The 27049-nt window shown below is 43.8% G+C and overlaps 1 protein-coding gene across 1 annotated transcript in view; it reads right to left on the bottom strand.

Annotated features, from left to right (window-relative positions):
- LOC135548727 (roundabout homolog 2-like) overlaps positions 1-27049 on the bottom strand; it is a 132498-nt gene that overhangs the window by 83277 nt on the left and 22172 nt on the right. Inside the window, exon 2 of the mRNA XM_064978593.1 lies at positions 20545-20871. Within this exon, the coding sequence (XP_064834665.1) occupies positions 20545-20871 (327 nt within the window). The remainder of the gene's footprint in view (positions 1-20544; positions 20872-27049) is intronic.

Genomic DNA, 27049 nt, shown 5'->3' with positions numbered 1-27049 from the left:
TTGTGCTCATGATTTGACATAAATGCTCGGGGCAGGCAGGCGGCTCACTTTTAATTAAAAATCTACTTTATCGGTATCATCAAATGTTCATCACATTCACCAGATGTTCAGGAAGATGCTTGTGTGTGATTTTTTCCTCCTGACAAGTCATTTTCAGCAGCCCTAGGGCTGGGCGATATGACGATATATATATATATCATGTGACCATAGAAAAACCTCTAGCGTTTCATATTGTGCTCTATCATTTATTTCCTTGTGTCGCAAATCACACTCTTTACGGCAATCTTTTTCGTCAATTGGACGACGCTTTGCGTTCTTCCACACATGCCGTGTGGAAGGAAATTTGCAACACAAACAAACATGGAAGAGGGAACATGACACAGAGCACGGAGACACGGAGCTCGTACCTAAAAGAGGGGCAACTGGTCGCATGAACGTGGTTTGGGTATAAAAAGTCTGACACGGACCAGAAAACCGTCCACTGCAAAATATGCCGCAGGCCAGTCCCGGCAACAGGCTCAAACACCACTAACCTCTTTTACCACCTACGCAAGAATTATGTGAAACAGTACGGAGAGAGTCTATGAATGAGACCCAAAAAAGTACAGTCGAGTGCTCAAAACAAACGCCCGACTCAGACGTTGCAAGAGGCTTTTGCCTGCGGCACACCATATGGCAAAGAATGATGAAGATGGAAGGAGATAACAGCTGCCGTTACCACTTACATCTGCAAAGACATGGCCCCAATTTACACAGTCGAGAAACAGGGGTTTCGTGAGTTGGTGCAAACACTCGACCCAAGGTACCAAATGCAAATTGATATGTGACACGTATTAATGCCAAAATAATATGCGAAAACAGGCAAGCCACCAAAAATATATATATATATATTTTAGGCCTATATTTATTTTGTTTGCAACTATAGTTGAAGTGTTTTCTATTTACCTTTTAAAGATTTTGTACATTCATATTTCCGATTTTGTTACATGCTTAATTGAAAATTTGCACAGGTTCTCAATAAAATAAATAATCAAATATGAGTAAGTACCTTTTCATTTGTTGAGTATAATTCAAACTGTAATAAGAAATAGGCCTTTACATGTGGTCATTCTATATAAACTATTTATAAATTGAATTTACAGAAAATGTGCTATATCGTGATATGTATCGTTTATCGGGATATGAAATGACCTATATCGGGATATGAGATTTTGGCCATATCGCCCAGCCCTAGCCCTACTCATTAATAAATATTCAAGTAGATGATGGAGAAAGACAGAGATTGAGGGATGGTCTTAGGCTGGTGGGGACCGAGGGGGAGAGAGAGAGTGAGTGTTCAGGCTCTGTTGTGTGGTGGTTTGAGGCGGTCATCTGACAATCTGTCCACTTGCATCTCAAGCTGATATGAGGCAATCTGCCACAGACATACACACACACACACACACACACACACAGGAGACTAGGTTATTGAGGGCTCCACACACACACTAATCACTGCGTTTTATCATCCTCAAGCATTGATCTGATTTGAAACCAGTGAAACATAATATCCTCACACACACTTTAACAAGTCCCCCAGACCCCTGATACGATTCCAAATGGGAGATTCAAATCCTAATACGTTATACGACTCTGGATATACATAAAGTCATAGTTTATTCATAGCCGTCTAAGCCTCCGTCTCCTGTGCTGTATCGATGGGGTATGTTTGACATTCAATGAAACCAGCCAGTGCCTATAATGAAAAGGTCAATGTACGCAATCTTTGCCTCATCTCTTATGTGTTGAATTAAATAGGCCTAGGCTCTCCACCCCTCAAGAATGTCACAATGTCATTTTTGACATATTTTTCAGACATGAAACCCAGTCTATATGGCCTTATGGTTTGCATGTCTGTTTTCTCTACGAGGGAGATATATGTTTATTTTGTCTCGGAAACCAGATGCATAGGCAGATGTATAGGGGTGGGGGGATTGAGTGTCTTGGAGGGGTCCCCAAATTGGTGATCAATAAAAGTGATTGTTGGTGAGTGGGTGGGTGGGACTGGGGGTGGTGTGCAGATGGTAGGCCTCTCCATGGGGGCCCCATGGTTTCCTGGCCCCTACACTTTCACTAGGATTAGCCTGTAAATTCACAAAAAGACACAAATACACATGCAGCCACACATACAGTGACATTAGAGCTCTGCTACCCGATGCGAGCCTGACGGGCCCCGACGTTATTCATCGGGTTAGGGTGGGTAGTACCTGTTTTTTCATCAATAACTAGGGTATGGGTAGGGCTCAGGTATCACTAAATTGATCACTAACATTTTGAAGCTGAGCCATTTAAACCTCATAATATATAATGTTCCTTGAGTTTTGTCGGGTTTCAAAGTGACCAGCTAACTCCTTTCTCATGTCTCTTCGCTCTTTGAGCAGCACCCTGTAAATTCTGGGCAATTCTGAGACAAGGAGAGCTCTCCTTCAAGGACTGAATGGGAGTCAACTGGGCACTAGCGCAAACACCAAACATTAGCATGACTATCTGTAATATTGTACAGCTTTATGTGATGATAAGCTTAGTTAGCCGTGTTACGCAGCGTGACAGTCTGTTGGGTGGGGTGTTATACAGTGAGCTACAAAAGTATTGGGACAGTAACACATTTTTTATTGTTCTGGCTCTGTTTCATGAAAAGAAAATTCCCGCAAACATCACTTCTAAATTTGAAAGTAATCCTAGAAGTAATTATCTACTTCTTCAAAAGTATCGGTAATCTGATTACAATATTTTTTTCTGGTACTTTAACGGATTACTGTTAGTTTTTTTGTAATCTGTTACTCCAACCCTGCACACACCTTTACATGTGTGTCTCTTTCTCTCTCTCAAGGAAAATCAGAGCTGATTTGCACAATTGAGGGTAATGAGCTGAAAACAGTAAGCAATTGGGGATGTTTTGGGGCGGCAGGTAGTCTAGTGGTTAAAGTGTTGGGCCATTACCTGAAAGGTTGCTAGGTCAAATCCCTGAGCTGATAAGGTAAAAATATGTCGCTCTGCCCCTGAACAAGGCAGTTAACCCACTGTTCCTAGGCCGTCATTGTAAAAAATTTGTTCTTAACTGACGTGCCTAGTTAAATAAAGGTAAAATAAAAAATATTTAGTTCTTGTAAAATTGCCTTATTGGTTCAACAAATCTACTCAACATGGCAGATAGTCTATGTCAACGTGGGTTCATAAGGAAGACCAGGTAAGAATTTGGTAGGCTATACAATGAAATGGCATGCATTGTGCAGAAATAAATGACATTTTTGGAAACTAAATAATCAATGGCATTTGGTATGAAACCTGATAGCCATATGCTGCTCCTGCTTGTAAATTGCAGAAGTGTCTGTCAGATTCTGTGTGTGTGTGCGCATGTGTGTGTTCCTCCGGGACAGACAATCTCTAGTTACCCCTCATAATGGAGGGGCTATTAGTGTTGGGACGCAGACAGATATCCCTGTCTACTGCTAGGACCACAGCTGTCATGGAGTGTGCATGTGTGTGAGTGTGTGTGTTGGGGGGGATTGGTGGCATGAGCTGGACGGGTGCTTTGAGGGGGAGGTGTGTGTGTATGTGTAGGGGGGGCTTGTTTGGAGCTTAAAGGCACGTGTGGCTTGGACATCTGTCCCACCCAGAGACTCCTCACACACACACACGCACGCACGCACGCACACACACACTCACGCGCACACACACACACCTCCCTCGACGCTCTCCCCTGGACGTTTCATCATCTCCAAATTCCCGATAGGGATAAAGGAAGGACCCACTCTGGATAATGAGACTGGTTGATGGAGGCAGGGAAGGCTGGGGCTGCTATGGTGAGGCAAGCACTGAAGGACCCAGACAGATATTGCCTTGGGGACGATAGGGAAATGAGAAGGGGGAGGAGGGGAAGCTGGGGGGGGGTCAGTCCAGTCCAGGATGGTCCAACCCCCCCAGCCACAGGACCCTGATGGTGCATTTACTTCTCTCCTTCCCTCATTTCTCCTCATTTTATCCCCCTCTTTTTTTTGTGGCGCGTGTTTTTCCTTGTCGAGCCACTCATTTAGACGCTGTCTCCCCTGGTTAGGCCCGTCAGCTGAGTCCAGTTAACACACAACAGCTGGGGATTCCTCCCCTTACCCTCACAGACCCCCAAACACCAACCTTTTGGTGGCTGATGGATGAAAGGCAGCTGGCCCCACCCCGGCGGTGACGGGGCATGAAAAATGATTTCCTTTATGACGGAGAAAACGCACAGGACCCACCAGGTTGAGGGGAGTTCTGACACACTGCCATGCATATGATACCTGTTTTTTTTCTGTTTTATTTTACTGGACAGAAGAGGATGAGACAATGTGTGAAACACAGCGTTTCAGTGTTTGATAAATACGTGTTTCCATTTGGGTAGCTATACGAGGTAATACTGTTTACAAATCAGGTTTCTTGTCATGTCTATTGTCCAGCCACTACCCATTTTCCAACCACTACTTTTCTCCTTCCTCCCTTATGACACCCAGGTGGTGACAGCTAGGACAGCAGAGTCCCTACCCATCTTCCGAAAGCACCTAAAATCCTACCTTGTCAAAGAGTACCTTAAACCCCCCCCCCACACACAAAAAAAAAACATTCCTGAACCCAACACTTGTCTCCCCCCTCCCCCCTAGCTCTGACTTTGCTGATAACTACTTTGTTGAGGAAAAGTGTACTGACTATGCCAAGATGAATGCACTAACTGTAAATTGCTCGGGATAACTACAATGTAAATGTAGAATGGATGCATGACAGAAAGCATACAGTTCTTTACAGCTTCTCAAAACTCATCATCTTTGGCCGGGGAATCTCATGAAAACACGTCCCATAGCCACGAAAAAACAACGTCCGTATCTCAACCTCACATGACATAAAACATGGTGGCTGGGACTGCCACAAAAATAGTCAGTGGAGGCCGGCGGAGGCTGGGGAGGGAGAGATGGACGAGGTGAGCTGTCAAGGTGCAACATTTTAGGGCTTTCTAAGTGCTAATAAACGCCCGTGCCTCGGCATCCCAGCAGTCTTTCACACCCGGACCTGTCAGGGTGACAAATTGGAGTTATAAATGAGTGTGTGTCGACTGCTCGGGTCAATGTGGAGGGTGACTGTGACCTGCAGGCCCTCATTATCAGGGGGAGTAAGGCGTTATGGGGGTGGAGAGAGAGAGAGAGAGAGAGAGCGAGAGAGAGACAACCTTTCCTTTCTTGCACTAACACTCACACTTGTCTTGTTGTTGCTTCTTATAACCGTGATATGTGGTTGACTGACCTAGCTACCTTAAGATGAAGGAACTGTAAATTGCTCTGGATAAATGACTAAAATGACTATAATGTAAATGTAGAGAGAGACACACAGAGAGAGAGAGAGAGAGAGAGGGAGAGAGAGAGAGAGAGAAACCTTGCCTGTGTATGTATATGTGTACATGTAAAAGTGTGTGCAGGGTTGGGGAGTAACGGATTACAAAAAAACTGTAACTGTAATCCGTTACGCTACCAACAAAAATATTATAATCAGATTACCAATACTTTTGAAAAAGTAGATAATTACTTATAAGATTATAAAGGGATGTTTGCTGTAAAAAAAAATGTTCATGAAACAATTCCCTTTTTTCTTAATTACCTTTCATATTAGCTTCAGTCAACTGAAAAAGTGCTACTTTGATCTTCCCGCCTGAGCAACATACCTGGTCAAAAAATAAAAAGTTGGGGCGCGCTAACGCAGTGCATTTTTTGGATGGTGTTTCAAAGAACAATTTGTGTTCAAAGAAGAAAAGGGCAGGAATGTTACAGTTCAATGCAAGCTATGTTTGCCCACGGTAAAGCTGCTCTCAACATCCAGACACCACACTTCCAAACTGAAGAAACACTTGGGAGGTAAGGATGACGATTGGCAGGTGTGGCGTGTTAGCTTGCTTAGCTAGTCTCTAGAGACACAGGTTGTCTTCACAATGTTACCAATGTTCCAGCATAGGTCAGAGATTTCAGAGAGTACTAACTAGCTAGTTTGTCAAATTTCTAGCTAGCTAGCCTGTTTAGTTTGCTAATTTGCTTGCCAACTCTCCTACACTATGTGGTATGCTGCTCACTTAAAGTTGCTCTGTTGGTTGCTTGCTACCGTAGTTAGAAAGATATCATAACAAGTATGCTATTGTGATAATTTGTTAACTACGATTAATCAGTTGTAGATAGTTGGGTGAGATTTACTGTGCTACATAGCCTAGCCAATTTTTGAAAGCTAGTTGCACTCTGTAACCCAACATTACAAGATGCTAACTCTCAGGGTTGTTGCTAACTTAGTTAGCTAGCTATGGTTTCAGAGTAACATGCTACCCAAATCAATAAAGCCACACTGCAGTTTTCCTGCGGTTCAATTGTTTTTTTCAACAAAAATAAATGCCTGTGTTATTCAATCATAACTCAAAGTATAATACTGTATTAGTCAATTGTTTCGTTTTTATATTTGAGTATTTCTAGACAAACAATATAAACCACCATAGACATCCTTGCATCCACAGCTTTCTCCATGTGTGAGTGGTCAAATCAAATTGTACTTGTCACATGCGCCGAATAGAACAGGTGTAGTAGACCTTACAGTGAAATGCTTACTTACAAGCCCTTAACCAACAATGCTTTAAGAAGTTAAGAAAATAAATAAATAAATAAATGTACATGTTCCAACCCCAGCTCTGTGTTTATCAGACAGGGGCAGACTGTAGAAAGTGAAACATATGTTTCAAAAGGGTGGACAAAAGTTTTGAAAAGCTACAATCCTTAATGCGAACAATAACAGGGTGCTCACTCCACTGTTATTTAACTTATACTCTAGTGTCATAGTTAAAAAAAGTAATTACATTATGCTTTTTCAGAGGATGCATAACAATCAATGGATGACCCTGAGCAGGAAAAGTGAGCCAGGTGACATGGAGGAGTGCAGAGATGCACAGCCATCTACAGATGGCCAAAAAAGGACATTTTGTACACCATTGAAACAAGCAAAACTACAACCAGGAGGACCACACACACCTCACAAAGCCGGGTTAATCACCTGGTATTTGGCTTCGTCATAGAAGATGTGCAACCCTTTTCACTAGTAGAGGTGCCTTCATTGTGCAAGCTACTAGAAGTAATCAGTGGTGGGAGAAAGGTCATGTGTAGAAATCATTTAATGCAACGAATTGAAAGGGAATTTGAGTCCACGAAAGATGCTCCATCCACCAAACTCCAGACTGTAAAGTCAGTCTGCACCACAACAGATATCTGGTCTGCCCATAACAGAAGCTTCTTCGGCATGACATGCCACTGGCTCAAGGAGGACACCGTGGGGAGGAAGTCAGCTGCTTTGGCTCGTGTGAGACTGAGAGGACTTCGTACCTACGGTGTGACTGCTGCCAAGTTAAAATGCAGACTTTGAAATTCTGTACAAAGTGAGGGCCACCTGACAGACAATGGAAGCAACTTTGTAAAGACATTCCGGGAGTTCAAAGGAAATGAAGAGGAGCAAGATGAGACGGATGATGGAGTGAGGTTTGATGATGTGGGTGCGATTCTTGAAGAGGAGGTTGAGCAATAGCTTTTTTCTCCCTTTACATCAACATTGTGTGGCACACACCCTCGACCTCATCGCCACCAATGAGGTGGACAAAGCTGCATCCCAAGGTCCATCACGAAAATTGTACAGAAGTGCAATGTCAAAATGTTCCAGCATTTGGAACAAAGCACACAATTCCACATTAGCTTCAGAGCCAATAGAGGACATTGCAAACATGAAAGTAACTGTGCCATGTGTGACAAGATGGAGCTCAGAGTACCGTGCCATCTCCAAACCCATAGCCCTCACAGATGACCAGCTGGGGCAAATCGGTGAAGAACTGGGTATGAGCAGAAAATTACATCCTTGTGAGATTGCTTTTCTCAAGGAGCCACTCACATTCTCTATTGATCTTCTTCAGGGATAGAAGAACTGTTCTCTTGGCTTTCATATCACAACAATCCTAAGCTTGAAGTCTAACCTCTCAGAGAAAATACCTCTTGCGACATTTTCATCACCGCGGTCATTGAGGCTACAGACCGCCGGTTTGGACCTATGCTAAGCACCCATGAGGCAAAAATGGCAACTGCTACCGTGCCAAAGTTTTGACTGTGTTGGCTCAACCCCGGAAAGAGAGAGGAGATGCAGAGCATATTAAGAAGCAGCTTCTATGGAGAAAACGCAGGTTGATGAGGGAGCTCAGAATGAGTCTGGTGAGTCAGAAGACCATTTTCGGAGGTGCAACAACAACGGCCAGTGGCACTGCAGAGGATGAGGTGAGGAAGTACCTCGAAGACAAAGACAAGTCTTTAGAATCCTCGAAATCGTTCCCCGTAGTCCGGGAACTTGTTTCTGAAGTACAACCCTACACATGACCTCCAGTGCCCCAGTTGAGTGCCTTTTCAGCTATGGTGGAAACCTGTTTATCTGTCAGCGAAACAGCATGTCTGATGCTCATCTAGAGAATGTCCTCTTGCTGCGATACAACAGCAATGTCTGCCTTCAATCATTTAAGAAGGCTAGCTTCAGAATAGGCATACTGCAATGCCATGTCTGATATGTGGGTTTTTGCACCGAGCTGCACTTTTTTTTGCTCGAACTTAAAAAACTACTTGGTGGCCTAAATGTGTGATTATACTGTGCATGTTGTAAAAAAAAAATAATCTTCATATTTCTATTTCTCATTTTATACATTTAGCATGCGCACTTATTCAGAGCGACTTACAGTAAGTAGTGAGTGAATACATTTTCGTACTTTTTTGTACTGGTGTCCGGTGGGATAAGTGTTTAGCAACATCCATGTTGCCGTGTTACTTAAGGCCTTACTTATACCTGGTTTTAACATGTATCCTTTGTCCTGAACATTGTGTTTGTGCCCACATTTTTAGACGGGTGTACATGATTAAAAGACGCATTGTGGTCTGACTGTGATCAGATCTTATCGGTGTAAATGGACAAGATCAGGATGAAGGATTAATGTTAGAGGCAGATATGCAGTGCTTAAATACCTTTTTGTCACAATGTTTTGTGATGTGTTCTAATGTGGCTCTGATTCGTGGCTCAAACATCAATAAATGTTGTTAAATTGGTAATATATATTTTTTTCTTGTGTGTTTTACGGGTGAAGTAATCCAAAAGTAACGGAAAGTAATCAGACTACGTTACTGAGTTGAGGTAATCTAAAAGTTACGTTACTGATTACCCTGGGTGTGTGTATATGTGTAGCCTACAGTTTACAATTTGTGTGTGCGGAGGACCAGTACGCTCCTTGGTAACAGTGAGTTAGAGGGAGGGAGGAGAGGGTAGCTTATGGGGGTTGGCTTGGCCTCCACCCTCTCCTGCATGCATCTCCTCCCCCCAACAGTCAGCCCCATGCCTCAGGCCTACTAGGCTAGTTTGATTGAAAGAGACATATTTAAAGTCAAGAGGGGCCGTATTAAAATACAACTTGGCAACTGAAATGTTCCGACACCCACCCCCTTCTTCTCCCATCATGCTATCACACACCCCCTCTCCCTTTATATCTTTCTTAACCCTCTCTCCCCTTCGCCCTAGCCCTCTTCCCCCAAAAGCAGCACTGGTCTGTTTCAGCCTTCACATAGTGCCTCGCTTCATGGTCCATTCCCATCTCCTATATTGGTGTTCCTGCTCTGGCTGTGCTCACCCGACCAGGGGTAAGAGGTTAATCCCCAATACACCTTCCCTGTTTTTGGGTGGGGGAGGCTGCTATGTGTGTGTGTGTAGATATATATTTGGGCCACAGTCCCCCAGGACTGAGCGCCATAATTCAAGAGAGTAGGGCAACATGTCTGCTGCCAGGCAAGAAGCCCTCTCCAACCTCTCTGCCGTCACACGGGGGCTTACTGAAGCCAGTTTCGAAGCAACGTTCCAAATCGGCCTTGGACAAAAGTACTGCACTATAAGGAAACAGGGTGCCACTTGGGATGCATGCTATGTCTCGTGAACAGCACCAACAAAGGGCTAGCTGTTACCTAAATAACTAGGGGAGGGTGGGGTAAGTTGTGCCACACTTGTTTCTAGGAAACCATACACAAAATGAATAATTTGACCAAATATTTAGGAAGAGGTAATCATTTCATGGAGTCTAAAGGAAAAAAATACATGGGTGGTAAGTGGTTAGCAATAAAGGGTGCAGCAATTGCTAATAACCCATCCGCAACCGCCCGACTATACAGAGCATTTGGAAAGTATTCAGACCCCTGGACTTTTTTCCACATTTTGCTATGTTACAGCCTTATTCTAAAATGCATGAAATTGTTTTTCCCCCCTAATCAATCTACACACAATACTTCATAATGACAAACCCTTTACTCACTACTTTGTTGAAGCAGCCTTGGCAGCGATTACAGCCTCGAGTCTTCTTGGGTATGATGTTACAAGCTTAGCACACCTGTATTTGGGGAGTTTCTCCCACTTTTCGATGCAGATCTTCTCAAGCTCTGTCAGGTTTGATGGGGAGTGTTGCGGCACAGCTAATTTCAGGTCTTTCCAGAGATGTTCGATCGTGTTTAAGTTCGGGCTCTGACTGGGCAACTCAAGGACAAGGACTTGCTCGAAGCTACTCCTGAGTTGTCTTGGCTGCATGCTTAGGGTTGATGTCCTCTGGAGTAGGTTTGCATCAAGGATCTCTCTGTGCTTTGCTCTGTTTATATTTCCATCGATCCTGACTAGTCTCCCAGTCCCTGTAGCTGAAAAACATCCAGACAGCATGATGCTGCAACCACCATGCTTCACCGTAGGGATGGTGCCATGTTTCCTCCAAACGTTACACTTGGCATTCAGGTCAAAGAGTTCAATATTGGTTTCATCAGACCAGAGAATCTTGTTTCTCATGGTCTGAGAGTCTTTAGGTGCCTTTTGTCAAACTCATGTGCCTTTTACAGAGGAGTGGCTTCTGTTTGCCACTACCACAAAGCCTGATTGGTGGAGTGCTGCAGAGATGGTTATCCTTCCTTCTGGAAGATTCTCCCATCTCCACAGAGGAACTCTGGAGCTCCTTCAGAGAGGCCATCAGGATCTTGGTCACCTCCCTGACCATGGCCCTTTCCCCCGATTGCTCAGTTGGGCTGGGTGGCCAGCTCTAGGAAAAGTCTTGGTGGTTCCAAACGTCTTCCATTTAAGAATGATGGAGATGTAGAAACATCTCAAGGATGGTCAATGGAAACAGGATGTACATGAGCTCAATTTCGAGTCCCATAGCAAAGGTTCTGAATACTTATGTAAATAAGGTATTTCTGTTTTGTATTTTAATACATTTGCAAACATTTCTAAAAACCTGTCTTTGCTTCGGCATTTTGGGGTATTGTGTGTAGATTGAGGAATAAAAATATGTATTTGATACATTTTAGAATAAGGCTGTAAAGTAACAAAATGTGGGAAAAGTATAAGGGTCTGAATAGTTTCCGAATGCACTGTATGTTATAAAATGAAAATCTGTGGCCCTTACCCGACCCTTACCCGCTAATGTAGAAAATGCGCTGTAAGGTACAGTCAGACACGGTAGACATTCTTTTGGACAGGGAGTACAGGATTGTTTTTGTCTGACTTAGATGTTTCTGCTTATAATTTCCGACATTTGGTAGGCTACTTGTTAGTCAACTTGTCTATAATTTAGATACATCAAGTGAAACTTTATTTGTCACTGTGAAATTTCTTAGATGCATTAGAGGAGGAAGTGTCAGAAGTTGAAGACACACAGAATACGATCCAGACCCGAGAGACAACCGATGTGGAACAACCCAGTGATGAGGAAGAGGGCCCTGCTGAGGTTGCTGTTACATTCCTGTCAAAGAATGGGAATTTGTCCTGGTCTTTATCCCCACCTGAGAGGAGAGGTTGGCTGTCGGCTGAAAATATTATCAGGATGACCCCAGGGTCAAATGAGATACGCCATATCGGGATATGATTGATTGATGACATAAAACTATTCCTGACAGAGTCAATCGAAACTATAGTGATAAACATGACCAACTTGGAGGGGAGACGCGTTTACAAAGACAACTGGAAGGAGGTAGACCGGACAGACGTCCAAGCATACGTGGGTCTCTTGATTTTGGCTGGTGTGTACAGAAACTAATCTACCACCAGTTTATGGGATGCAGAGTCTGGTTGGGCAATCTTTCATGCCACTATGTCACGCCAGATATTTCACGTGTTGTCACGGGTGATTCGCTTCGACAACCGTGATACAAGACCAGGCCACTGTCAACAAAACAAGCTGGCAGCGATCAGAGAGGTTTGGCACAAGTGGGTGGAGCGCCTGCCACTCATCTATAAACCAAGTCCAGGCACATACAACAACCACCACGTATTGTCCAACATGTGCATGAGGACACACAAAATGTAACCACCATTGATTGACAGATTGTGAACATTTAAATGTTTTTGTCATTGATAGTAATACTGTTATTGTTGCTGTTGTTCTTTAATGTGTACAGACATTCATTTTGTAATATGGTAAAGTTTCCATGTGTAGTTTTGGGCCTATGTCCTTTCTTTACTAATAAAATCATTACCGGTCAGTTTTGACCGGGAAAACAACAGATGTTATTTAGTATCACTATTAAAAATGTTTGTAATGGTTTCGAAACAAATCTCCGTGTTAAACTTTGACACAAAGTAGCCTGTGATAAATAGAACAATATGTTTCATCTGCGTATTTGTTATAGTCAAAAACCCATACATTATGCATTTTTCACTCAAAAACGAGTTGTTATGAGCACAGGTCAATGAGGCCTACAGGCCATAAATAGCAAATGGAAGTGACAAACGTGAAATGTTCACAAGAACGTACGTTCATATAAAGGTCTAACACAACATTAGGTGATAATATATGTATTATTATGGATTTATAAATCAGTTATAATGGGGGCGGTCATTTTGGACCGGGAACACAGAATTAATTAATATAAAACAAACACAACAGGGTTAATTGTTCAGTAATCTTATGGCTTGGGTGTAGAAGCTTTTAAGGGGTCTTTTTGTCCTAGACTTGGCGCTCCGGTACCACTTGCCGTAGAGAAAGCTGTCTATGACTTGGGTGATTAGAGTCTCTGACAATTTTATGGGCTTTCCTCTGACACCGCCTATTATATAGGTCCTGGATGGCAGGACGCTTGGCCCCAGTGATGTACTGGGCCGCATGCACTACCCTCTGTAGCGCCTTACGGTCAGATGCCGAGCAGTTGCCATACCAGACTGTGATGCAACCGGTCAGGATGCTCTTGATGGTGCAGCTGTAGAGGATGCAGCTTCTCTTCTGTTATTATATGTTGTCCTAGAAGACTAAATAAACCCTTGCTCACCAGAATAATGTCATAAATCGATAGAATGTATGCTTCAATCTTGTTGACATCGGTAAATAGGTCTCCGTCATCTCTGCTTCTTTCACGGAGCAAAGACGTTTAGGGACCGGGGAGAAAATGCAATAACTCAACCCCCCAAAAACTGGAACCTTTTAAAAATGTCTAAATGACATCAGTTTGTAAGGAAATAAAAAGCTGTGAAAATGACTCATTCAAGACCGTAAATTAATAACAATGATTCATTATTGTTTCATTCAATAACTGTAATGTAAATGGTGTACAGTGCAACACAATGGGGCAGTTATCTAAATTATCAGCAGCCGATTCAAAATTCTAACTCTCACATAATAGTGACTAACTTCTGCTAAACTTGAGAGGTACATCCCAGCCTCCTCTACAGTTGAATACATTCTGAGAGGCACAAGTCTCACGCTAAGTGACTTTGAAAAGTATACTTTCTTCAAAAATGCAGTCATTTTAGCTTTGAATGACAGTTCAAAACAGACTGACAGAAGTATGTTGCGTCAAAAACTTGGATGAAAGGCTCCTTGGAAAACGTTATTTACCAAAAACAAGCACTTCAGACTGGCAGAGGTTAGAGGAAGAAGGAGCTTCACAGCAGGAGGCCTGTTATTACAAACACTATGTCCACTTGTTATTCAGTGCCTCTGTCATGTCTGTGAAGTGTGTGTGTGTATGTAAGAGTCAGCAGTGTGTGTGCTTGTGTTTCAGTGTCTGCAATATGCATTGGGGGCTCTGTGTGTGTGTGTGTGTGTGTGTGTGTGTGTGTGTGTGTGTGTGTGTGTGTGTGTGTGTGTGTGTGTGTGTGTGCGTGTGCGTGTGCGTGTGCGCGAGCAGAGTATACACCCCTTCACCACTGGATAGAAGGACTGACCCAAAACAATTGAATGGCAAAAACAAAGAGAGGGGGCATGGGGAGAGCGCAGAGGGAGGAGGAGGGCGGGGGACCTGCCCCTTTTGCCCCCCAAGCGTAGTCCTTTTGTATGCAGATACCCCCAACAATAAATCCATTACTGAGGTGGTCTAATCTGTGTGGCCAGCTAATAGAGACATTGTCTGCCCTGGAAGAGGATTACTTTAATCTAGTAATGGTCTGCCTTGGCCTATGTTAGGGGAGCATGGGGCCATGAGGACCCCCTTTGTCCAGTGGGGCAGTTGCCCCCATTCTCCCTAATTCCCCCCACTGCCCTCTCTGCTTTGTCTACTGTACTCAAGCCATCTGGAGAAAACCGAAAACAAAAAAAGCTGCTCCACCACAACAGTAGTCTTCTCACAATCATCAAGGATATGAGAATTGAGAATACTAATCAAAGTCTGATAAGTCATTTAAAATGAAGTGTCAAAAGGTGCTTAAGAGAGGAGGAGGAATCGCAAGCAATATATTTAAGAGCGTTTCATGGCTTTAAAATTTAAAAAAATACATCACCGCCCGGGGAAATGGCGTAAAAGAAGTGTAGGGGTACAATGGTTCAGTCGGTGTGATGTTTATGTGAGAATGCAGCCCGGAGGCACCGTCGTTGAACAAAGAGTTGATGAGATGCCAAACATATAAAGGTCTCAGCCATTTGCCAAAATCTGTATGACAATAACATTGCCATAAAATGCACATAAACGAAACATAAAAAGCTTAATTGAACTAAATTATTTTATTTATTTATTAAGTCACCCTTAAATCTTTTCAGAAAATGTGACATCCCACCATGTTTCCCAAAGCCAAAATGGTAGATCTAGTATTTTCGTAGTACCGTATCCAGAAGAGAAACTTGATATTGTTGTGCATTTACTGTAAAATCTATTCAATTAAATTGGTTATCTCAAGTTGGAAGGCGTGCAAAAAGATCAAATGCGTCATGCAGATTTACTCAAAGAATGTGTGTGGGCTCGGAAGCTTTCTTGGTGCCCACCATTCAATGAGGGACAGCTTGCCAAATCCCATACACTTCTATATCCGCCTTCCTTCAGGAGCCAACGCAGGGTTAAACTAGTTCTGAACATAGTCTGTAGAATGACTCACGCACACACAACAGCAGAGAGACATGACAGAAATGCAGAATCTGGACTGGGACTGGGCAGTGAGCAAGAGTGCAAGCTACAGATATAGGATCTTAATTTGAGCCAGTTTGCTATAGCAGAAAAATCATCCTGCAGCACATGAAATGTGGATTATAATGAATATAATGTTTTTGTAGGGATTGATCCATTTTTCATTGGGGCCAATAAAGAATTTTTAAGTGTAAATTAGAAACTTTAGAAGCCTTTTTAAACCTTGGAAATTCCTGCAACAACAGGATGATGAAATTAAGATATGACATCTGTATATTGGGTGCCCACGTTGGTGGTAAGAAACAGGTTGGTTTTCAATAATTGTATGTGTGCTTATTGGTAAATAGCAGTTTCTTTCTCCCAGACAGACCAACCGCCACATCGGGGGATTTGGAATAGACGTTTACGCAAACACAGCCAGGCCAGTGACAATGCCAGACACCGCACCGTTCTAGCATCTAGAAGAATATGCCAACCAATTACACTGTTGGGTCATTGACACCTTTGTACACTACTGAAATGTTTTATTATTTACAATGGTGGCCTACCCCGGCCAAACCCGGACGATGTTGGGCCAATTGTGCGCCTGCCCTATGGGACTCCCAATCACGGCCGGATGTGATACAGCCTGGATTCAAACCAGAGACTGTAATGATGCCTCTTGCACTGAGATGCAGTGCCTTAGACCACTGCATCACTCGGGAGCCCTATATTGAGGTACATGTCATCACATTTGTGTATTGGATAGAGATAGGATAGGAGGCAGATTAAATAGGAGGCTGTTTATGTGTGTTCCTACAGGTGTAGGATCTTCATTTGATCACTCTCTGCAGGCGAACGTTCCTGTAATGCAGGAAATTAAAAGCTAGTAGTATATTTAAAAAAGCCTATGAAGTTTGTAATTTCCACTTTGAAATTTCAGACTTGATATTTCCTTTTGAAATATGGATCAACCCCTACAAAAATTCACATTTCCTGTTGCTGCAGGATTATTTTCCTGCTTTAGCAAACTGGATCAAATTAAGATTCTACATCTGTATGCTATTCAATTCCCCTGGGTGATGTAAGTTATGCTAGGTGTCAGCAAGCTCTCCTGACTTTGTGCATCATGTAGTTGTTGTTGGTTGCAGCTGAGACAGACTGGTCATCTCTGACACTTCCGTCTCATCTCGGAAACGGTCAAGACCACTGCGTCAGTGGATGAGCATCCTGCTGTCTCAGTCCAGTCATGACATATGGGCACCTTCTGGGCAGCGTGATGGCTTCCAATGAACACTTGGCCCAGGAACAGATGGCAAAGGTGTACTTTCTACTGACCCTCTGCCCACCGCAGTGCCCAGTTCTCATCAAATGTGCTGAGCGCTGTTAACCCTGTGCCCATTAATGTGCCTTGCACATGAAGACTCCCAAACAACTCCGTCTAGCATGGCACAGAAAGGGGGGATGGGGAGTTCAACTACACCCTTTTCCCCCGCGTCAACAAACTCCAAACCAGATGGATCTGTGACAAATCCATTTAGATCCAGCCGAATGACTTAAGCTCTTCTCTGACCTTTCCAACTCTGGAACAGTGGTCATCTTAAGGTGAATTTCAGCTCAGAGAATTCATTTAAAAAAACATATTGTAGAAATCAATAGAGAGTTTAAACGTCTGTTTGCTCGGTCATTTGCGGAGGTCTCAAACGCAGCAAAATCCCCTTGAAATGTGCTTTTAATACAACAGCATACGGTATTGTCCCGTCGTTAGGAAAAGGCCACATTGAACGCCCAAAGTGTAATGCGTCTGTCAATGAAAAGTTCCCAGAGTCAATTAAGCGAAAACTTGACTTTGAAACGGCCTCTCGGCTGGCAGGCAGCGGGCTCCTGGGGAAGAGGACAACACAACAAAATAAGTGGAATAATAAAGCAGCCGTCAGTAGAACTATAAACAGCACCATATTCACCGAGCCTGACCCCACAGGAGTTCCCTTGGGGACAAGAATGGGAGTTGATCTATTTTCGCAACTGCGACTCATTTCCAAACAACATGCTTCTGAGATAACCGAACAAATTGGGGCGGCAGGGTAGCCTAGTGGTTAGAGCGTTGGACTAGTAACCGCAAGGTTGTGAGTTCAAACCCCCGAGCTGACAAGGTACAAATCTGTCGTTCTGCCCCTGAACAGGCAGTTAACCCACTGTTCCCAGGCCGTCATTGAAAATAAGAATGTGTTCTTAACTGGCTTGCCTGGTTAAATAAAGGTAAAAAAAAAATTCTGTAATCACAGTATAATCCGGTTACAGGACTCCGATTCAACGCGTAATAATCAACCTCGCACATCTAGGAAATACATCTTGCCTAATACTCCTACACTTGCCTAACAGTTTGGGAACTAGCAGAATCTGACAGACGGTCGAGGTCAGAAGGAGGGTCTGGTGCATTTAACAGTGTGGTGGTATAGCCCGTGCAGATAGTGATCTGTATCCATGAGAGATAATGGAGCTTGATTAGTCACAATGGTCGGAGTGGGATTTTATTGTTCTATTGTAAACCTGGATGCTTCTTCTGTAACCCAGGACACACAATGGCCCTGCAGATGCCCCAGCATTCATTAGCATGGGGGCAGGGGTAGTATGTGTGTGGCGGGGGGGGGACTGTTCCTCACACCACCTGTTGTCATGTCCTCTTGACCCCCATCCTCTCCAGACACACACACACACACCACTGGCCACAGGCCACCAGCACGGGCCTCAGTCTCATTAGCCCCAGTCTGGTCTTATTAATTCATGATCCTCTGAGGAGGACAGGTTTGGCCGGTGGGCCCAGCTCAATGACCACCAGACGGAAGGGGGACCAGAGGGACCAGCCAGAGGGTCCTGGCCTCACCTTGGCCATCTGACCCCTCCTTTTGTGTTTAGCCCCCCTGGACATAGTCCTGTCCTCTGCCCTTTCCTCAGCCCCCACGAGCCTGGCAGCAGGCACATTGATTCCATTAGTTAAGCCTGGACACACAGGAGGGCTCAAACAGTCTAAACTCAAAAAAACAGACCGATTCAGAGAGATCAACTCCTAGACTAACCAACTCAGAGACTAATTAAGAGACAGAGCATCTCAGAAACAGACTAGCTCAGAGAGATCTACTCCTGAAGGGCTTCAAAGAGAGAGAAGACCATATCTTCTAGCGCAGTACCAGTGGGCACTTTAAGTGGAAACACATTGGCACACAAAGGCATTTGACATAGCTGATCCCTGGAGACCAGATACTTGGAGAACTACCTCAGGTAGTTGACTTTCAGACTGGCAAAGCCAGTTGTAACCGAACAGTTTTATCGAAACGGATGCTTTCACGATCAGAGTGAAAGAAAACAGGCAATTTCCACTCGTCCAATTACGAGTAAAAAAATTTTTTTTAAATTCTCAACGATCTCTTGAAGAGGGGTTCAGGCAACAGAGAAAATGCATCAACGGTGACAAATTGCTTTGGAACCACTGATTGGTACACCTGGCAAGAAAATATGTCATAATCTGCTGAACTCTACAGGCCGGGGCCTGTATTTCTGCTCTTAGCTGGACGTGAGGTTGGAAATTGCTCAGTGTGGAGCATGAAGCAGTTATGGAGCACCATTTCCCATATTGGCCCTGACCCATCAGATTAATAACAGAGGGCAGCCAGCCTGGAGCTGCCTGAGGAGAGCGTGCCCTGTAGCAGCTTGGCCATTTGAAGAGGGGAGGAGGGCAACTCAGACACCCTTATCTGCCAAGTAACCCCCTTCCTAATCCCTTAAAACCTCCAAATACATTTTCTGGAGGAGTGGTGTGTGTGTGTGTGTGTGTGTGTGTGTGTGTGTGTGTGTGTGTGTGTGTGTGTGTGTGTGTGTGTGTGTGTGTGTGTGTGTGTGTGTGTGTGTGTGTGTGTGTGTGTGAGTGTGAGTGTTTGCGTGCGTGCGTGCGTGCATGCATGCGCGCACATCTTACTTCCGGAGCATTGGCCCCAGGGCTGTCTCGTGGTTGGGGTCGCCCAGAGAGGAACCACTCTCCTCTGAGATGGTTGGGAGTTTTAGGGTGAGCGATCTTGGCCAGGGCTAAGCTCCATAAAAGGAGGGTTGAAAGCATTTGACTTTCACTGCTCCCCCGGTAAAAACACAGTTTCTGTGTTTTGAGGGACAGTCTGTCATGGGGCAAAGACAGCCTTCACAATAATTGAATTCTAACAAATATGTGTACATTGCTGTTTACTGGGGCTCTCCAACCCTGTTCCTGGAGAGCTAGCCTTCTGTAGTTTTCGCTCCAACCCCAGTTGTAACTAACCTGATTCAGCTTAGTAACCAGCTAATTATTAGAATCAGATTGCTAGATTGGGGTAGGAGTGAAAACGTCCTGGACAGTAGCTCTCCAGAACAGGGTTGAAGAGCCCTGCTGTATACAAACAGTTTGTCGGATAAAAAAGAGGAGCAAATGGCAGCTCTTGAAAAGGGAATGGGGTAACTGTAGCCTACCAGGCTTCATTCGAAAGCACTGAAAACCAGGCAACCAATATAAACCAAGAAACTATCCTCAACTCATATCAGGGAAAACTATTCATAAAACAGCAACAACAAAAACATACTGAAATACGCGAATTACCCGTTGTGTTATCAAACGGAATTACATAATGAAATCTTAATGCAATAGCGCATCGGCTAATCTAATAGTGAAATCAAATTGGCCGTCCACGTTTTATTTGAGCAGAGCAGATTGCAGCAGTGCCCTGTTGTGAAAAGCTGCCATTCTCACAGGGTTTTCTATAGTGTGTGTGTGTGTGTGTGTGTGTGTGTGTGTGTGTGTGTGTGTGTGTGTGTGTGTGTGTGTGTGTGTGTGCGCATGCTTGTGTCTGGGTGGCGCGAATGTGTGTGTGTGTCATGATTTCAGGAGCTAGCTAACATCTGTTACCTGGAAACAGCCACTTGTTGGCTGTTCTATCTTCACTTTCCAGTGAAAGTTGTTACATTTTGCTTGTGCTAAGGATTGCCTCTCCTCTCTGTCAATGCTATGCAGTACTATACTTTATCCATTTCTGTCAACTTGGCTCAAACACACCTCTCTATCCCCAAAAGCCAAAATGGCCAAGGCACTTACTTGCCACTTCCAGTGATGCGTTGCGACTGACGGCCTCGCCTAGGTAGTTGCGTGCCACGCACACATAGACCCCCTCGTCGGGTTTGCTCCGTCGACCGTGGACGATACGCAGGAAGAATAGGGAGCCGCTGGGCAGCAGCATACGGTGGGAGCGCGGATCTTCCCTGTCCGTCTCCACTCGTTCGCCATCTTTGTACCACTCCACCATGGGGCTAGGACGCCCCTCTGCCTTGCAGTTGAGGGTGGCTGGCTCGCCCTTGGACACGATCAGGTCAGAGGGGTGCTCCACGATTCGCGGAGGGGCATCCTCCAACCTGGGTCGGGATCCTGGAATAGAGAGAGGGGGGAAAAGAATTAAAGAATTAAGTGTACTCTGTTGTAGAGGTCTTGACGGTTTCAACAGACCCAAAATTTCGAGATCTGACCCGGATCCTAAATTCAGACTATTGTCTTGGATCTGGGTTGGGGTCTGATATAATTGGGTCTCGGATATGTGCAATTAAAATTGATTTACCGACTGAACCCAATTGGACCTGTCCTCTGTTAATTTAGTGTTAGTAGGATGAGAACTGAGCAATTACAATTCAATAAAACGTATAGCTTATGTCCAGCTGAAACTGGTTCTGGGTGCTCACCTCACATGCACCTGCTGCTGAGGAGAGAGAGAAGAGAGAGAGTAAAAGGAGCCCTGGCCTAGGCTACTGTTGATTGCGATCATGGAGTAGTTTTTTATTGAAGTAAAACGAAAGTTAAGAGGAGAAAGAGTATAGTGAAAAGTAGCTGTCAAGGGTAATGCCTTTGGGGACAAATGTTTATATTGTAGTGGACAAAGAGGAGAAAAACATTGCCACGGCCAAATGGACTATGTGCAACTCGCTATTCAGGTTTGATGCAATTTTCTACCTTTTCATTGATTTATTTTCGTATTTATTATCAATTGTTTAGTAATTATTATCATTGTAAATTATAATAATAATTATTAATGTAGGCCTATGTAATAATGTAAAACAGTTATTTAAATATCCTATGCCAAAGGTGTTTTGTTTCATTTTGTTGAGACATTTCATTGACTAAATTCAGTTCTGTCTTTTAAATTTGGTGCTCCGTTTAGTTTAAGGTTAAAAGTAGACCTGCTGTAAATATAAATAGCATTAGCCTATTGCTGTCATTGGTTGGGTAGGACTACAGTAGATAATCATCTTTATTGGTAATAGCTGCAATATAAGCCTAGACTGTTCAAAACTTTTTTTAAGTTTTCATTGAGCCATTTTTATTGGCCAAATGAAGTTCCAGCTGGAATGTTGTGTTGCCGCAATATAATACAATTACCGGAAGGCCTACTATGCTACTCACACTCAAACCATGAAAAGGAAAAACCAAAGAGGGAAAGATGCAAAACCTTTAATGCTGCAATATAATAACCTGATGTTATTTTCCCTATAACAATGACTTGACTTGATTTTGATATTACCCTAAAAGTTAAGCAACTTTAATGAAGGTTTGGTGTGGTATGGCTATTATTAGGCTTAGCTACTGCAGGCCTATGAAGGCAGTGCAAACTGGCTGAGGAGTATTTTTCTCTGCTCTGCTGAACGGTATTTTTCTGCACTCATACTGGAGGAATAAAGGTCTTGTGAAATATACATATATTCGGGGGATTTATCAGGGGGTGCACCTTAAGCTCCCCTGAGAATTCAGAGCCCTTGACTTTTCCCACATTTTTTTTTACATCACAGCCTTATTTTAAAATTGATGAAATATCGTTCCCCCTCATCAATCTACACACAATACCCCATACAGGTTTTTAGACATTTTTGCAGATCTATTAGGAAAAAAACCGCTGAAATATTACATTTACGTAAGTATTCAGACCCTTTACTCAGTACTTTGTTGAAGCACCTTTGGCAGCGATTAACAGCCTCAAGTCTTCTTGGGTATGACACAACAAGCTTGGCCCACCTGTATTTAGGGAGTTGAATTTCGATCAGGTTCAAGTCCAGCTTTGGTTGGGCCACCCAAGGACATTCAGAGACTTGTCCCGATGCCACTCCTGCATAGTCTTGGCCGTGTGCTTAGTGTAGTTGTCCTGTTGGATGGTGAACCTTTGCCCCAGTCTGAGGTCCTGAGCGCTCTGAAGCAGGTTTACAACAAAGATCTCTCTGTACTTTGCTCTGTTCATCTTTCCCTCATTCCTAACCAGCAGTCCCTGCCACTGAAAATCATCATGGTGCCACCAGCATGCTTCACCGTAGAGATGGTGCCAGGTTTCCTCCAGACGTGACGCTTGGCATTCAGGCCAAAGAGTTCAATCTTGGTGTCATCAGACCAGAGAATCTTGTTTCTCATGTCTGAGAGTCCTTTAGGTGCCTTTTGGCAAACTCCAAGCGGGCTGTCATGTGTCTTTTACTGTGGAGTGGCTTCTGTCTGGCCACTCTACCCCCCCCCCCACAATCCTGCTGCTTGTTTATTGGTGGCGCTGGCAAAGCCCAGTTGGAGGTGGTTGTTTTCCACTGGACCTTTCGAAACGGGTCTCACTGTCCTCGAATCCATTTGGAATGGGTCTCGTTTAAAAAGCATACCTATTTATGCAGGTAGGAAAGACACGGATCCATTTCGGAATTGATCCAACTTTTTGGCGAGGACCTCTACTCTGTTGTATGACTTGACTTGATTCATTTTAGCCCCTAGTGGAGGGATAGGGGGTTAAGTATTACTGTAATAGAGGATGTTGTCAGTAACTAGGCTAAAGCGGGAGAGGGGAAACAGCTCCTTGAGCGTGCACTCGCCTACAGGGGAGATTGGGAGAGGGTTGGTGCTAATCACAATGTGGTAAAAGGAGAGGGTTCATTTCCCTGTGAGCTCCACCAAGCCCTCGAACATGGCCTCTTTTTACAGTAGAGACACTCCACACAAGGGCTGAGTGGGCGGCACACAACAGAATAAACAAGTCAACAACGCACACATTCAATTTTTGCTCCCCTAACAGTCGACACTCAAACACGTCGACACTCAAACACGTCAACAACACGTGAAAAACACATTTTCATCATTCAAACTGTCAGTTCTGAGAAAACGAAGACAAGTTGAGTAATGTTCTCCACATGTGTCACTATTCTGCATTCATATCAACTTGATGGCTGAGAAATTACATGCTCTAAATTCAACTATCAAACAAAATGCATCTCCGGCTCAGAGGGGAGACGCATGAAACGTATCAATAAATTAAAGTGTCCCGGGTTTTTAGAAATTCACAGAAAGGAATGTGGGGGGACTGCCGATGGTTTTGTTTTGCATAAGAGAGAGAGTGAGAGATATACAGAGACAGAGAGAGAGACAGAGAGATATACAGAGACAGACAGGTATACAGAGACAGAGAGATATACAGAGACAGAGAGAGAGACAGAGAGATATACAGAGACAGAGAGAGGGACATAGAGATATACAGAGACAGAGACAGAGAGATATACAGAGACAGAGAGAGAGACAGAGAGATATACAGAGACAGAGAGAGAGACAGAGAGATATACAGAGACAGAGAGAGAGACAGAGAGATATACAGAGACAGAGAGATATACAGAGACAGAGAGATATACAGAGACAGAGAGATATACAGAGACAGAGAGAGAGACAGAGACAGAGAGACAGAGAGATATACAGAGACAGAGAGATATACAGAGACAGAGAGAGGGACAGAGAGATATACAGAGACAGAGAGAGAGACAGAGAGATATACAGAGACAGAGAGAGAGACAGAGAGATATACAGAGACAGAGAGAGAGACAGAGAGATATACAGAGACAGAGAGAGAGACAGAGAGATATACAGAGACAGAGAGAGAGACAGAGAGATATACAGAGACAGAGAGAGAGACAGAGAGATATACAGAGACAGAGAGAGAGACAGAGAGATATACAGAGACAGAGAGAGAGACAGACAGAGAGAGAGATACAGAGACAGAGAGAGAGACAGAGAGATATACAGAGACAGAGAGATATACAGAGACAGAGAGAGAGACAGAGAGATATACAGAGACAGAGAGATATACAGAGACAGAGAGAGGGACAGAGAGATATACAGAGACAGAGAGAGAGACAGAGAGATATACAGAGACAGAGAGAGAGACAGAGAGATATACAGAGACAGAGAGAGAGACAGAGAGAGAGACAGAGAGATATACAGAGACAGAGAGATATACAGAGACAGAGAGAGAGACAGAGAGAGAGACAGAGACAGAGAGAGACAGAGAGATATACAGAGACAGAGAGAGAGACAGAGAGATATACAGAGACAGAGAGATAAACAGAGACAGCGAGAGGGACAGAGAGATATACAGAGACAGAGAGAGAGACAGAGAGATATACAGAGACAGAGACAGAGAGATATACAGAGACAGCGAGATATACAGAGAGATATACAGAGACAGAAAGATATACAGAGAGAGAGATATACAGAGAGAGAGATATACAGAGACAGACAGACAGACAGACAGACAGACAGACAGACAGACAGACAGACAGACAGACAGACAGACAGACAGACAGACAGACAAAAGGTAATTCCATGCAGCAGGTTTTGTTGCTGGAGTGCTTTGAAATTGCTTCCCTCTCTTTCTCCCAATTTGATTGACAGTGTGTTGGCGAGACAATTATGGATGAATAACAACAACGGCGCAAAGACTAGCACTGTTGGGCGAGAAGGAATTTTCCACAGAGAGTCCTTTTAGGGATGACACAGGGAGGTGACTATCTCTCCCGATATTTGTCTGAATAATTACTGAGATGCACCGATGCCAATTATTACGGTTTTGATGACTTTGTTGTTGTTTTTTATTTCACCAGTTAGGGACGCCAAAAGTTTTTTTTGTCGGGCAAACCAAGATGGAAGATGAGGCTCTCAAGAGTTCTCCACAGGGGCAGGTGTGAAAATGTGGGTTCCAACCGTGTCTGATAACAACTGATAAGAGGGCGGCTTAATATCCACTGGGCAAATGCCTTTCCCTCCACGGTCGAATAATTCCAGGGTTATAGGATTAACAAGTCAAAGGTAGAAGGCATTTAGTTGATGGAGGAGATACAGACTATTGTATTGAGTGATGGACCCTCACTCAAACCAATTATCTTCTTATAGAAGGAACGTGTGGACTCTTGATGTAAAGGAAATGGTGGTAGATGGACTTTTGAAGGAATTTCGAGTCAGATGTAAAACATAAATTTTCATGCGATAGCTTGACCTGCAGTGTGTGACTAACATCTCAGTGTATCATGGGCCTTTACCATACAGAATGATAGGCCTTTCAAAGCAAACTCTCGAACTGGCTGCTAAATCTCAACTTGCATACTGCCGCCGTCATTTATTTTGTATTGAACCTTTTTTTAACTAGGCAAGTCAGTTAATTAAGAACAAATTATTATTTACAATGACGGCCTACCAAAAGGACGGGGGCCTGGCATTAAAAATAAAAAATGACAAAACACGCAAGAGAGGATGAGAGACACCATAACACTACATAAAGAGAGACCTAAGACAACAACATAGCATGGCAGCAACATATGACAACACAGCACAACATGGTAGCAGCACAAAACATGGTACAATCATTATAGGGCACAGACAACAGCACAAAGGGCAAGAAGTTAGAGACAACAATACATCACGCAAAGCAGCCACAACTGTCAGTAAGAGTGTCCATGATTGAGTCTTTGAATGAAGAGACGGATATAAAACTGTCCAGTTTGAGTGTTTGTTGCAGCTCGTTCCAGTCGCCAGCTGCAGTGATCTGAAAAGACGAGCGACCCAGGGATGTGTGTGCTATGGGGACCTTTAACAGAATATGACTGGCAGAACGGGTGTTGTATGTGGAGAATGAGGGCTGCAGTAGGTATCTCAGATAGGGGGGAGTGAGGCCTAACAGGGTTTTAAAAATAAGCTTCATCCAATGGGTCTTGTGACGGGTATACAGAGATGACCAGTTTAAAGAGTACAGAGTGCAGTGATGTGTCCTATAAGGACCATTAGTGGCAAATTGGATGGCTGAATGGTAAAGAACATCAAGCCGCTGGAGAGCACCCTTACCTGCCGATCTATAAATTATGTTTCCGTAATCTAGCATGGGTAGGATTGTCATCTGAATCAGGGTTAGTTTGGCAGCTGGGATGAAAGAGGAGCGATGACGATAGAGGAAACCTAGTCTAGATTTAACCTTTGATATGTGCTGAGAGAAGGACAGTGTACCGTCTAGCCATGCTCTCAAGTACTTGCATGAAGTGACTACCTCAAGCTCTAAACCCTCAGAGGTAGTAATCACACCTATGGATATAGGGGCATTATTCTTACCAAACCACATTACCTTTGTTTTGGAGGTGTTCAGAACTAGGTTAAGGGCAGAGAAAGCTTGTTGGACACTAAGAAAGCTTTGTTGTAGAGCGTTTAACACAAAATCCGGGAAGGGGCCAGCTGAGTATAATACTGTATCATCTGCATATGAGAGAGCTTCCTACTACATAAG

The sequence above is a fragment of the Oncorhynchus masou genome, chromosome 11, assembly GCF_036934945.1.
Source record: "Oncorhynchus masou masou isolate Uvic2021 chromosome 11, UVic_Omas_1.1, whole genome shotgun sequence".
NCBI lineage: Eukaryota > Metazoa > Chordata > Actinopteri > Salmoniformes > Salmonidae > Oncorhynchus > Oncorhynchus masou.
Note: the sequence above shows the minus strand (reverse complement) of the source record. Positions and strands in the feature narration are given on the sequence as shown.